Below are 14809 nucleotides of genomic sequence, written 5' to 3' on the forward strand. Positions count from 1 at the left end.
TCTACCCAATCGGATATACACATTTTATTTTTCTGCAGATTTTATGTTATACCTAGGAAGAGATGGATTATGCCCATTTTAAAATATATGAAATTGAGACAGTGCCGTCCAGCATTTCTAGCTATACAACTCCTGGAGGATATTTTCTCTGTTGCATCTGTTGTGGCCTTTCTTAAAAGCACTTTTTATCTACGTAAGACAATGATTATATGAATTCTATTATTTTAACTTTTTGGCCTATGCTTATACTGTGTATACTGTTTTCTAAATATTTTAAAGTAACATCTTGATGTATTTGATGTACTTTTATGGTTATTCATGAATATAACCGAATAAAGTCTTTTTGATTTGATTTGATTTAGAGGGTGAGGGTCCTAGTCCAAAACAAAAAACTCTGGGAGTCCCCCCTGCATTGTGGAGGCTGCTTGGGGCCTTTGTTACACCCCTACAGCATGCGGCAGAGATGGTAGACAACATATTGTCAGATGTACTGAATGCTATCTTGATCATGGACACCTGACCATCCAATGCCAATCAAATTCTGTTTTATTTGAATCAAGCCCATGGTACTCCACCTTCATGGTTTCGGATGCCCATAATGATAGGATATTTGATGACCGCATACGACAGAGCTATGTGTGATTGGTTTCAGTGCACTTTTGGGACATCTTCATCTTACAATCCAGTATGGGTATGGCTGTTCCATTCGTCTCTTAAAAAAATCCTAGGACTTTTGATATAATCAGATCAACAAGTCATCATGGTTGAAACATTTACATTTTCCTAGGAAGACTATAGGACTCCTCTGTATCTGGGCCTAACAGTAGTGCAGATCGATAGATGATAACTGATACAGAATTGGGCCACCTAATATGAGGTCTTAACAAATTAAACCATGTATTCTATGCCAATCGTGGGATTCATTGGCAGCCAGTTCAGGGAAGTATCCACTTTAAGGAGCTCTATTTTGGACATTAGGTCATCCGTCAAAAAGAACCCTCCTTTGCCATGAAACAACACAGGCTCTACCTCTTTCCTAAAGTCTAGTACAGATTGCATGCTGGCAACTATTCATGAATACAGGAACGGGCTTCAACACATAGCCCCTTAACATGGCAACGCTTAAAACCAATATGTGCAAGGAATTAAAACAGACTTTCTCTGCAATGCGCAAAGAATTTAAATATGACAGGCACCATTTCTCCTCCATTTCAGGAAAAATCAAAAGACACACGTTTTCAGGAAACAACTTGCGACAAGCATTAACCTGCACTTCGTCCTTATAATAAATTGGATTATTTGGGGTGGGTGATTACTAAGGGTGGGCGTAGTTCCCGAAGTAGCGCTACGCGAAGTGCACTTTGCACTACGCAAACTTCACGTAGCACTACGCGAGCTGCGTAGTAGCATGTTCGCACTGTGCAAGATGCATTTTCAATGATTGCACAGTGCAAAGAAGCATCCGGCACTGTGCAATCATTGAAAACGGCATCTTGCACAGTGCGAGCTGTAGTTTTCTGCGGCTCGAGTAGATTTTTACTCGAGTGGCAGCTTTCTCAACGCGAACTTGTAGTTTCTCATCGCGAGCGGTCGCGAGCATGCACGACCACTCGCAATGAGAAACCTGACCTCCCCGCGTTGAGAGTCTCGCCGGGATGTCATTTTGCTTGCTCGCGGTCGCGAACATGACGTTGAGGACCGCGAAAAAGCAAAAAATGACCGCTGCACTACGCTACGCTGCGCTACGCATGTTTGCACTGTGCTACGTGCAGCTCGCGTAGTGCGAAGTTGCGCAAACTTCGCAAACTACGCGAGCGTAGCGTAGTGCTTCGCCCAGGGTTAGTGATTACCCACCTCAAGAAATAATCACAACATTTATCAGGGTGAGCTCTCAAATTCACTAATTTATATTAGCTCAACCTCCTGTTAGCTATGGCACAGGTTTGCTATTGCAGCCTGTTTCCTAATATATTTAAAAGGGAGGTTTTGACCTGACAAGAGTATATTTTGACAGGTCGAACTGCAGTTTTTAAACTGCCATAGTAAGTGACATGCCTGACCCATGTTTTACACTGTCCGTCTAGTGGACGACACAATAGGAGCTGCAGTCCACTGGTGACATTTAACTTACAGGCCCTGGGTACGTTTTGTAACAAATACTAGGCATTTATATGGAAGTCAAATATACTGATTAGGAATATGCTCATTCAAACATGTTTAAAGGGGAGCACATGAGCTGGAGTGCACAGAGTTATAAAAGCAGAAAAAACATAGGGTCCAGCTGAAAGTGAAAAACCTGTAGTGACCATACAGAAAAAGCGGGTTTCCTACAATTCTCCAAAAGACTCTATCTATTATCCATATGCAAGTTGTACTTGCCCTCCCTTTAGTATTGCTCCGGCTCTTGCCTTTGGACTCAAGTTGCATGTCACGTAGGGAGTCCATTGTGGCTGAATTCAGTGTTGGGTTGACTCCGTTAGTGGAAGACCAAAGTTGATTTGAGTGAGTCTGACCTCTGGTAGACCACTTGGAAAAAATATAATGAACTGGTAAGAGGCTCAGAATAAATAGCAGTGGCTGTGAATAATTCAAGCTTCCCATTCGATGCTTTTTTACTGTTTTGTTTTTCTTGATGAATCTATGCACAGTAACAAGCATTGGTAAAGCCAGTATGTCTAGCTTCAATTTGAGTCCTGACTAAAACATTAAAGAAAACCTGCTGCACTGCAAGTAGACAAAATACATTCTCTTGCTTTCTGTATAAAATGCATATATGTGATAAAAAATTTCAATGTCTAATGATCTAGTGTACTACTGAGATGTAAAATAGTACCTTATGCATTATAATGCAAATACTGTATAGGAGGTGGACTGATAAACCACAGAGCCAATGGTAGGAGTTGAGAGAATAATACTCCTTGAGGCAGTGCTTAATTTGTAAACAAAAAAGTGCCAGGGCTCTCCTCCGTAGGCCACTGCCAATGGCAGTACCAAAAACAATTACTAATCATCGCACTCTTACAATTGTAACAATTCAGTCAACTCTAGGCTGTCAAAGCTATAAGAATGGCTTGGGCGGGAATCAAGTCATTTTTAGCAGCACTACCATGTGGCCGACTGGTACATGCCCCGGTGTTGACACTTAAGTGCCGGCGCTGGGCACCGGAAACCACCAGCTCAAATTAAGCATTGCCTGGAGGTGGAATTTAAGATATTATATCGTCGTGGCGGACTGTGAAAAAATAAGGAAAAGTAATTTTGCACAAAGTAATGGTGTCCGTATCCTGACGTCCACTGGTGGGAGAGTGACATGAAAGGATCGAAAGTGATACATGTGTATATGGCGTATTGTTACCTTCTTAAAAGAAAAAATATATATTTATTTATATAATTTTATAAGAAGGTAACAATACGATATATATATATATATATATATATATACATGCCAGACCTCATCAACAAAGCTCAGTACTTGTTTATGGAAATACAACAGTCAGAGAGGTGAAAATATAAAAATAGTAATAAAAAGATAGAAGAGCAAAGGTCCTCTCATAAACACAATTCGTGAATTTTTTTGCCAAACTCTTCATTTGTAGTAGAGGGTCTGCCACGGAAACAAGGGTTATTGTTCCTCTTCAGATATGAGAAGCCCACATTGTAGCATTCTACATGGAAATCTCCAACATTCTCGATGCCCCTCCAGAGCTGTAAGGAGGCTTCAACATAAGGTATTTCTACTTACATTGCATGACCAAAGATATTGCATTAACATTATACAATGAAGCCTTATTTATCATTAACTGTCCAAATAAAAAATAGAAGAAAGACTGTGAATAAAACTGTATTTATGTTTGGTTTTTGGAAAGTTCTACATAAAGCTGGTAACTGCCTCTAAGCACTTTGCAAGGGGGAAGGGTTGTATTAGGATACTGCTAATTGATGTTCAGAGGTGTTATGCATCTTGATGGATCATTGGTAGTCAGTTGTTGTACCTCAAGTTCGGCCCACGGAAGTGCCCGGTGTAGGGGTTGACCAGGTGGTCAGATAGGTCCCAGAAGCTTTGGATGGTATCCAAACAAGTGTTTTGTGAAGCCACTTGATAGGTGATAGCTAGACTGTAAAGCCCTGGTTGATCAAAGCATTAGCTAACAGGCCAATTGGGTACGGATATTGTGTTTAATATGTACTTGGTTAATACCCTTTGCTTTACTTTTTAATACCACAGAAACTATTTCATGATGGAAGCTCCACTTTTAAGATGTTCGACTCTTCAAGCTATGGTGGAAAGAATCTTCTATTCAGGGATTCCACAACACAACTTACCGTGATTTCAAATCCAGCATACCAGGCCTGGTTGGGTGAAGCATTCTTGACTGCAATGAAGGGCTTGGATTGTAAATCAAGCAGTAAGTACTCGGCTCACTGTGATACACATATAGGGCATTCCAATCCTGGTGCTAGGCCTGGGCAAATTTGATGCACAAATTCCATACCGACAATGTGTGAAATGATGGTGTGTGGTAATTAGCAAGTGTGTGATTATGGCATCGCCCCATGTTTCAGACCCCAAGATGGGGATTAATGTGCCAATTGTGCTTTTTTCAATGTTATAAAGTCTGCAAAATCCGAATCAGCTTTATCAGTCTGCAAGATTTGCAATAGGATTTCCCATAGAGAAATCCTGTATACAAGCACACACCGAGAGCAGGGTGCACGATTTACACCCCTATTTAGAATCTTGGTTTGCACATAAAATGAGTGCGTAGACCACCCAAGACAAACTTGGAATAATGTGAAATTTTATTATGAAAATACACAATATGGTATAATACTCTATATAGGGTCCATAAAACGTTGTAAAATAGCTTGATGGTAAACAAATTACGCATTGTCCTGCTCTTTTATTTAATGCTTCCAAGTTTTGCCAATCAATGTTTTTTTTTAGCTTTTGTATTGACTAAAATATCTTGAAAAAGTTGTTTACTTTACTTTCAATAAGATAAATGTGACAGATAACAACACAGCTGCTTTGAATGCAGAACTTACGAAACATTGGTGAATATTTCACTGAGAAAAGAACTTCCATAAATGCAATGATTTAGTAAGTGAAAGCTAAGCCTCTATTTTTTGTAAGCAGAATGGCAGACATTTGCTGTTTGAAACTGCTGCTTAATACTTTGGATATTTAAGGAGAACACTCAGTGCTTGTTTATGTGATACAGGTTTGCCCAACAGCCTGCGCTGGTGCACTTTGTCCACTGCAGAGATATGGAAGTGCAGCGAGATGGCCACTCAATTTAAAAAGATGAATATTACGCCATCAATCCAATGTGTTTCAGCACAGTCCACAGAAGCCTGCATGAAGCTTATTAAGGTGAGTTGAGGAGTAAGAAAATCCTAAAATACGTGCATCCTTTAATACTTTTTGAAGCAAAAGCGTACATTAGGAAATACATTGAAAGTGCTGCATGCTTTCAATGACCCTAAAAAGTCATTGCACCTATGTAATGTGGATGGGCCATACCCTCATTGATATGTGGGAAGCCCCTATGCCAATGAATGAAACCCTGTCCCTCCTTTTCCATTTATGCCATATTGCAAACAATGGTGCTCTAAATCATTTATATCAGTGGTTCTTAACCAGTGGTCCGGAGACCTCTGAGGGTCTGCAAAACCTTTTCAGGGGGTTCAGGACTGCTTACAAAATTAAATATTATTAAGATATTAATAAAGTCTATACAAATAAAGACAAAAAGAACAATTGATGGGCAGAGTGCAGAACAATGTCATACATTCTCCCCAGTACAGAGATCTGGGCCTAGATCCATCGATTTTTTGCTCACCATGCCTTTCCAGTTTGAAACCAGCCATATGCAAATCAGCTTTGACCCTGTGCCCAATGGGAACAGTCCAGCCCGAACTGCCAGACAGGTCCTCCCTGGACTGGAAACAAGCATCCTAAGACCAGTTTCGAGGTTTCACCCCTCATCAGTCAGGATACCTTGACTCCAGTGGCATGGAAAGCACGGGACCCACGTCTGGGCATACCGGTCCCACTCAGGGTGACAAATGCAAAAAAAACAATAAATATAAATAAAGAGGCAAAATGTAAAATTCCAAATTTTAAATCATTCTGTAAATGCTAAGGAATTTGAAGGCTAAAAATGAAGTTAGTATCTTCAGATTGATTAGTGGGATGCAGTGAAAAGGCATTTAACCGAATATAGTATGGTATGGACAATGAATGGCCTAAATCGAATTTAGAAGAGCTCCAACGTTCCCATTAAAATAAAAAAGTGATTTTTATAATGTCTTTGTGAATTAAATAAAATATTCCAGTGTTTGTGTATTTGTTTCATGAATGCTTGTTTCTGTATTTGTTGTGCATTGTTTGTGGTTCAAATCATCAAAAATACTTAATCTGGGTCTCCACCTTACAATAATTAATTAAAGGGCGTTCCTGGATTCCAATACAAATTCACTGGGGGTCCCCTGGTTCCAGTAATTATTAAGTGGGGGTCCACAGAAGTCAAAAGGTTAAGAACCGTTGATTTACATGTTCAGTGCTTTCAGCAAAGCATTGTGGGGATACAGCTACCAGACCACTTACCTGAAGCAATTCAGCACCAAGTAACAACCTTAACATCACTTCAACTAGAGTTTATGTAAATAATATCCTTTTATCAATACATCAAGTTTCCAACATACATGCCACACTGTTGATTTTAAGGCTCTGTTGTTTGAAGATGAGTTTATAGATAGTGAAACAGGAGTGCAACTGGGGAGGGAGTTAGAAACAGTGGAGATGGAGAGCAGATATGGAGAGAGAGAGAGAGAGTGAAAGGATAGAAGAGAGACAATGGGAATAGACATGAACACTGGGGAGAGAGGGTGGAAAACTAGGGGCAAGTGTGGGAGAGAGCCAGAGGGGATGAGAGAGAGAACAACCTTTCCTCTGTAGCCTCACCAAAGTCATTTCTCTCATTGGCAACCAATTCCAGAAAAGAAATGAAAACCTGAAATAGAAAGGTAGGTTTACAGCAAGTTTTGTGAGTAAATGTCTGGTTTTGCTGGAATTCAGATTATTCCACAGGTATTCCTCAGAACTGTGACTGTTGCAACTTTCAGGAGCACTCACAAGCATTAACATTTACCTATTCAGAAATGTAGAAGGTGTGGGTAATAGTAGGGTGTGAGCATAATTGCACTTATATTTTTTCTCCCCAGTTAAATTATATATCACCTTAGAGACACCCCTTTGCCATTAACTGACGGCCACGTGGTAACAACAGAAATCAGCTCTGGCAAAGATGTTCCAACCTGACACTCTATTATCTTCTGTCTTTCATATTTGATCCCTTCTGGCCTTTTTCAGTAAGCCGGGAGTTGGAGCCAGTGGCAAAGTAGGCCGTAGGCCTTCAAAAAACAGCCTCCAATGGTGCCAGCCCTCTGGGGAATTGGCGGGTTGGATAAATGGCTGGTCCATCACTGCATACCCCTACGAATTTCGGTGCTCTTCCAACCTTGAAAACTGATTTACTATTGCCTTTGCCCAGACTTTAGTTTGAATCTGCATGCAGAAAGTCAGAGAATACCCAGAAATCTGCACATTTGTAGCTTTTTGCTACCTTTTGCAGCTGTGGTCAGTGTAGGATGTGCTCACAAGGCACATTCTATCCTATTAGTGTATCTGGACATGCCAGCAAATTCATGTACAAAGGCAAATCTGAGTTTTGTGACTCATGAACATGATGGTACAGTTGTGATTGCGATATGAGTGCTCTTGTAGAGCGAACGCAAAATAACAATTGATGGACAGAATGCTGCATAATGTCAAACATTCACCCCAGTACAGAGATCTGAGCCTAAATCCATAGTTTTTTTTATACCCATGCCATTCCAGTTCTGGAGCGTACAGCACTGTGAATCGGACAACATGTGGTTGGTATTATATCTTCTCAAACTCTGGCCCAATGCCGTGAAAACGGGCATTTCCCAGGTGGGCTGGAGGCAAAGGAGGTCAGTTTTGTTAGCCCAGGGACATGGCTGATGCCTCAGTCACTTTTCCCAACTCAACGACATTAAATGCAGTAAGCACAGGGGGCATTCAAGAGTTGAGGGAGAGAGGGAAAAATGGGGACTTGGGGGGGCAGCCAACCACAGGAGATCCATCCCTGGACTTTCATGGGGAGTGGTGCAGTCCAGCGACTGCACTGGAGTTTGTGCTACTTATGTAGCCCAAGCTATGTATAGCCTGCCACCTTAAGGTACCAGCCACCATTTTGTCTTGGTAACCTGGTGGCTGGTTCTTTAGGCAATAGCATTTTGAAAGACTTAAAGCGAGGAGAGAGAGGATGGAAGCAGGGCCGGTTTGAGCATTTTTGTCGGGCCTGCTTTCCCCCCAGTCATTCCCTGCCGAGAAAAGAGTATTTCAGAACCACTGAATACCTATATCTTCTCCTCCTAACTGAGAGTTTAGTATTAAGCATCAAAGGTGCCCAGATGGTTACATATAGCAGTACGTAGCAAAGAATGTGATTACTATAGTAAATGTATTTAAGAGCAGGTGCCTCTAAATCCATTATAAGTACAAACTTGCATTTTGTGATTGTCGTCATGTGCCAGACTGTAAACAGTTGTATTTTTTATTTTTAGGCTAAAGAAGTGGATGTGGTAACTCTAGGAGGACAGGACATTTATTTGGCTGGAAAACAATATGGCCTGGTGCCAGCGGCGGGTGAAAACTATCCCGGTGAGTGCTCTGTTGTTACAATGAGCCCATTTATCCAGTTGCTTTCACCTATCTGGTATTGGAGAAAATTATTTGGTAAAAGTTAATAAAATTTGTATTTTGTGTATACTTAGAAACCACAGGACAAGAGTGATGATTTAATTTTTATACTAGTGATGTGACAATCCAAAGATCTGATATAGTAAAGGTGCACCTTTTAGTCAACAGAATGAGTCTGGATTTTCTACTGCCTTGCCCTCGCACTCTTCATTATGATGAGTTAGGCTCGTCCAGATTCTGAGTTTTCTGAGTCTGACAACACTGCCAGAGAAACTCATATCTGCAGAGGGTGACATACATAGCTGCTTTTATTTTTCACAGAAATGTTATAATATAACCTTATAACCCTCTGCAGAGGGCTATACTGGTTGTTAAAGGCCTTGAACCCGAGTTATAGTCCCGAGCCGCAGGCGAGGACCTTGAACGAGGTTTAGGGGCCTGAAAAACCAGTATAGCCCGAGGCGGAAGGGCTATAAGGCTGCTCGAACATTCCACCCACTAAGGGTAGATTGTTACAAATATAAAGGGAGAAAACAGAAAAACAAACATTGGAATGTTGGAGCAGAAGGCTTATACCACCAATTATAAGCCTGGAGCCACTTCAAAGTCATAAGTGGAGCGCTCAACATTCCAGATTTCTATTTATTATGAAAATCTTTGCATTCATAACTAAAGCTAGAACCAAACCATGGGAAGCATCAACCTTGCTGATCACATTTCCGTATTCCTGTTTGTCTAAAATCCCTATCAATTGTTCAGAAGTATCTTCAGCTGTGTAATTACTTGCTGTATCTCCTACCTAGTAGTAGTACTTGTATAGCGCCCAAATCGACACCCGAACGGGTATCTCAGATGCTTGTACGCATACCGCTGTGGAACCCTTCCTGGCTTTCCATGTGAAGTGTCCACTCCTGGGCACCCCCAAGGTGAAGCCAGGCATCCTAGCGTTGTTGGGGCCGTTGTGGAGATTAAGCAAGCTATTGCCCGGAGTTGCAGAGTGGGACCCATGATTAGAATAGGCACCGAGGCGAGAAATATCAGGTCCGAGGAAATTGAGCCCAAGCCCTGCCGAGGCGGGAATTGAACCTTGGTCCCGGGCTAGACCTCTGCATCAGGGTCTGCCGCTCTAACCATTGAGCCACACTTCCCCACCTACCTGATTTACAGAATGCTTAGTCATGCTTGTTTTCTCAGTACTTTGCTGCTGTGCCTGCAGGCGGAAATAATTTTTCAGCATGTCCCACGTCAGCCTCGAGTCCCTTTGTCTAACCCCCTACCTGTTCTGGCTTCTCTTTGTCCCTTAATGTCCAATGATATCTTATGAGGGGAGAAGGGGCCATTCCTGGTCAGTTTATTTGTTGCTCCTTCTGTTTGGAAACAATTCTTTCTTGCAGAAGAGCACTTAATGCGAGCTAATTCTGTACAAGGCTACATGGCCTTTTTTTTTTTTTTTTGGAGAGTTTTATATAGCGCGAACTAGACCCGAACCGAATCAGGTATCAGAGCGCTTTACATAGCACCAGTTACGTTACATGAGGACGGACACACATTCATTTTAGGCCTTGTGGCGGCATGCAAAATGGACATTAAAAAATAAAACCATAGTAAAAGTGCACACATTTGGTAGCATTACCGTGCAAGCAGTGACCATTCAAAACCGCTTTTTAGCCCATTAAATGTAATATTTGCATACTCTTATAATGTATTACTGTGCCCATGTTGTCATACGATAAGGCCCAACTTGTAGGCAACATGCATGTATTAAGAATCAAACAAACAATGGTGGTTAGGGGACCCATTTATCAAAAAATCATGTGTTACTGCGAGTAGAAAAGAAATTACCACATTTTTAATTGCCCACCTCAAGAAATGGTTCGCCACCAATTTGAACCACAAATAAATTAGCAAATGACACAGGAATCTGAGAGGCAACAAGGGTAATACATGGCACAATACGGCAAAATTGGCAGACCAAGCAAATGAAATGAGAGATTAGTGTTTAACAGTTATGTCCTTTATTTCATGTACCATGTGCTGCTGATGCCCAAGGGAAAGACTTCATCATCCTGCTTTAGGTAAACCATGGGGTTCTGCGAATTCCACCATATTTTCCAGCCGTTCTTGAAGAAGATTTGAAAGATCTAATGCCCACTACGTCCCCCGACTTTGTAAGCACCGTTGATATCAACAGCTAGTACATAGTGGGTGCAATCTATGGGCAAACCATGCAGGAAGGAGGAAGCAGGCCAGATGGGAGGGGGGGGGGGGGTACAGAAGTTACTTTTTATTTCAATTCTCTGGTGGACCTTGTTGCTTACACAGACAAAAACGTGCCCTGGGTCCTCTCATTAGTGGTAGGGCTTTTCAAACCATATCAACTTTAATTAAATGTCCATGATATATATATAGTATTCTTTTTCATTACCCTGGACCAGGTTGCACCATTGTCTGAGCCAAGGACTCCTCAAAGTCGGCTCTAGGGGCAGGATCCAGATTTTTAGCATATCCACATTTAGATAAATGCAGTTATCTTAAAAATCTGCCATGGGTCTGACCCTCCAGGACCAACTTTGGAGAACCCAAGTCTAAGCCTTTGATGCTCAGAAGAACTGCCCTTGGTGGTCTTCCACCACAACCCTCTTCTCGTCCCAACTATTGAGTCTTGGACATAGTGTGCATTCCAAAGATATGGTGTGTGTAAACACATGCTGCAATTTTCAGTAGACTCTGTAGACTTGCATTCGGAAACACAGGTGTTTGTTTACGAGTTCACAGAACACAACAATTACATGCAAAGTCTCTCAGACTACCTTGAGGACCATAGAAGGTCAGGTCAGCTCAACCCTTGATTTAATCGACCAAACCAGGACACCCGGGAAATTAACAAATTAAAAAGGGAGGAGAGCCAGGTACAACAGGAACTGTACTATATGGAGGACCCTTTGATCCTCTATTAGATATATGCTAAAAAGAAGCAGACTAATTTATATACATTTAAAAATTAATTTACCAGTAAATGATTATAAGTTTGTAAATCAATCAACATAATTTTATCACAATAAACTGTTGATTGGTTTACAGACATGCAATAATGGAAAATGCAGCTGGAAATCAGAATGAGTACTCTGCTGTGTCTCACAGTTTCTTTAAAATACTAAGTAGGACATACTTAGAAACACAGTTAGTTATACATATGCTTTTTTAATTTTTTTTTTTCTTTTTTTTTTTATAAAAACAAAAAAAAATTGTCCTCATACATGCCATCAAACAAGAGCGCTCAAGTTGGAATACCTCTACTTCCCTCCATTATTGAGAGCCGCCCAGGTGGAAAAGGCCCAAGGAAGTAGCAGAGCCCTCCTAGAGACACGGCTGTATCCTTGTCCCACTCCCGTTATCGTTTCTCGAAAGGCCACCTGATGTTAGGGAGGACCGGACCGACAAGCCTTGGCATAATCATTGGACTGATCTTACTGATTTTACTTCTCTCTCCAGATCTCCAATGCTGACCAGATCTTATTAGCACTAGAATTATCACAGGCCATGTTCGATTGGCTTATCATAATGATGTTTTTTAAACAGCCCGCAAAGGTAGGTGGTGTCTCAAGCTTCCAAACTCTGCAGATTTCCCTCCTGGCGATAATCACCACGTATTGCACAAACTTTGAGGCTTGAACGTTCAAACCATAATTGTCTAACAGACCAAAGAAAATTAGCCTAGCACTTACTTCAATCTTCAGACCCAGTACGTCCTCCAAAAAACCACATACCTCCATCCAGAAGGGCTGATCTTTGGGCAGTTTATAAAGATATGGAGGTCATCTGCAGCAGGAAACTTACATCTGGCACAGTGGTGCATTGTTGCGGACATCTTAGATAATTTACCTGGGGTCCAATACACCCTATACATGGTGTACAAATGGTTTCTCCGAAGATTAGCTGGTTTGACCACAGCCTGTAACATAGAAAAAGAGTCACACCAGAGCTTCCGCAAATCGTCTCTATTATCAATGATAGTATTACCCCAGAGTTTGACCAATTCCGATTCCAACCCGGCCACTGTTTCTATGAATGCCCCGTACCAAAAGGACACCTTGTGTTTCCATGCTCCAGTTCTAGCAATGGAGTCAATGGTTATACTGGAATCTTCATTGTCCCATAGTTGTGATGACCACCATGTGGATAACTGATAAAACTTAAATTTCGTCAGTGTCCCTCTAGTTAATCGGGACATTAGGTCCCAGCTCATAAGATATGAATCCACCTGGCGATCTCCCCACAATCTAATACCTGCAGACCTAAGCGGTTGTGATAATTGATCCTGAAGACTATCCGGGGTACCTGGGGAGTCCCAGATTGGGGCCTGAGGTGCAAAATATGATATTCGTAGTGTTTTCCTAATATACCCCCAGTTTCTTAGTGCAGCCGATAGAACCTTGAGTCTGACTTTCTTGTAGAATTTGGGATCCCCAAATTTATAGAGAAAAAATTCCTGTCCCTGCGGAATGTCATGCAGTAATGCCCGTAACAGGCGGCCCAAGGACGAAGAATCAATGGTATTAGCACTGGCATTCTAAAATTCTTAAAATGGAAAGCGTGACAATAAGAAAGCAGGTCAGGTAAAGCTAATCCTCCCAGCTTTAGTCAACTCCTTAGCTTTTTCCATGCTATCCTGTGGGTTTTTGTTGCTCAGATAAATGACCCGATTTTGCCTTGAAGGATAGCAAGCTCTCTAACATTGAAGGAAAGTGGGATTGAATTAAACAAAAAAGTTAACTTCGGTAAAATTATCATTTTTATAAGGTTCACCCTTCCATATATATTTAATGGGAGATTCTCCCAGCGTACCAGTAAGTAGCCCACCTCCTTAGAAACCTTCTCCCAGCTGATCCTAGGTGTATCATTCAGCTGCTGCGCTAGGTGAATTCCTAAATATCTCATCTGACCCTTCACCCCCGGTATTACGTCTGTACAGTTCCAGCTCATTATTTCAGTTTTCTCCCTGTTAATTTTATAGCCGGAGACCTTGCCAAATTCTCCCGCTAACTTATATAATGTGGGTATAGCTGTTACATTATCGGATGTATACATTAAAAGGTCGTCTGCATAAAGGGCAACCTTAAGGTCCAAATCTGCAATCTTAAAAGGCAAAATTGAGGGTTCTTCTCTAAGGGAGCAAACAAAAGGTTCGATATATACATTAAACAATATGGGGACAGGGGACAGCCCTGCCTAGTGCCTCTTGAAATATTGAACCATTCAGATAGGGTGCCATTGACTAAAACTTTTGCACGTGGGCTCGCATACAAAGATTTAATGGCCTCAATAAAGTTCGATGGGAAGCCAAAACTACGCATGGTCTCCCAAAGACATTTCCAATTAACTTGATCAAAAGCCTTAGCGGCATCTATTGCAACAAGTATCAATGGCAACCCCTTCTCAATTGCAACATCAATGGCTCCTATGGCTTGAAAGGTGAGCTCGTTGAGCTGCCTTCCTGGTATAAACCCTCTCTGGTCAGGGTGTATAACAGTTTAAATAATTTTTGCCATTCTGGTAGCCAAAATGCCAGAGAAAATCTTAAGATCTGAATTGAGTAATGAAATTGGCCTATAATGCTCAATTCTTTGAGGGTCTTTGTCCGGCTTAAGAATCAGAGAAACTGTTGCCTCTGACCATGAGGGAGGGATGGCTTCATTCTCTAAGAATATTTTATTAAAGAGAGTTTTTAAAACAGGTACAACCCTATCCAATAGGCTCAAATATATCTCGACCGGGAGCCCATCTGGCCCCGCGGCTTTGCCCTTGCTCATCTTTTTGAGCTGCTCCCTGATCTCCCCCTCGGAAATGCTAGTAGCTAGGTATGTCCTATCACCCTCAGACAGATGAGGAAGATCTCTCTTATTCAGCCATGTTTTTACTGCTTCAGGACTATATTCTATTCCTTCCTTATAGAGACCGTACATAAAAGATCTGGCCTCCCCCCTGATTTCGTCCTCTTTCTGCAGCAGTAATCCCGAC

The 14809-nt window shown here is 41.5% G+C and overlaps 1 protein-coding gene across 1 annotated transcript in view; it reads left to right on the forward strand.

Annotated features, from left to right (window-relative positions):
- The window catches only part of MELTF (melanotransferrin), a 389430-nt gene that overhangs the window by 280054 nt on the left and 94567 nt on the right, over window positions 1–14809 (forward strand). The window contains exons 8-10 of the mRNA XM_078666484.1: window positions 4226–4406; window positions 5223–5374; window positions 8656–8752. Of these exons, the coding sequence (XP_078522610.1) occupies window positions 4226–4406; window positions 5223–5374; window positions 8656–8752 (430 nt within the window). The remainder of the gene's footprint in view (window positions 1–4225; window positions 4407–5222; window positions 5375–8655; window positions 8753–14809) is intronic.

This window comes from Lissotriton helveticus, chromosome 11, assembly GCF_964261635.1.
Source record: "Lissotriton helveticus chromosome 11, aLisHel1.1, whole genome shotgun sequence".
Classification (NCBI taxonomy): domain Eukaryota; kingdom Metazoa; phylum Chordata; class Amphibia; order Caudata; family Salamandridae; genus Lissotriton; species Lissotriton helveticus.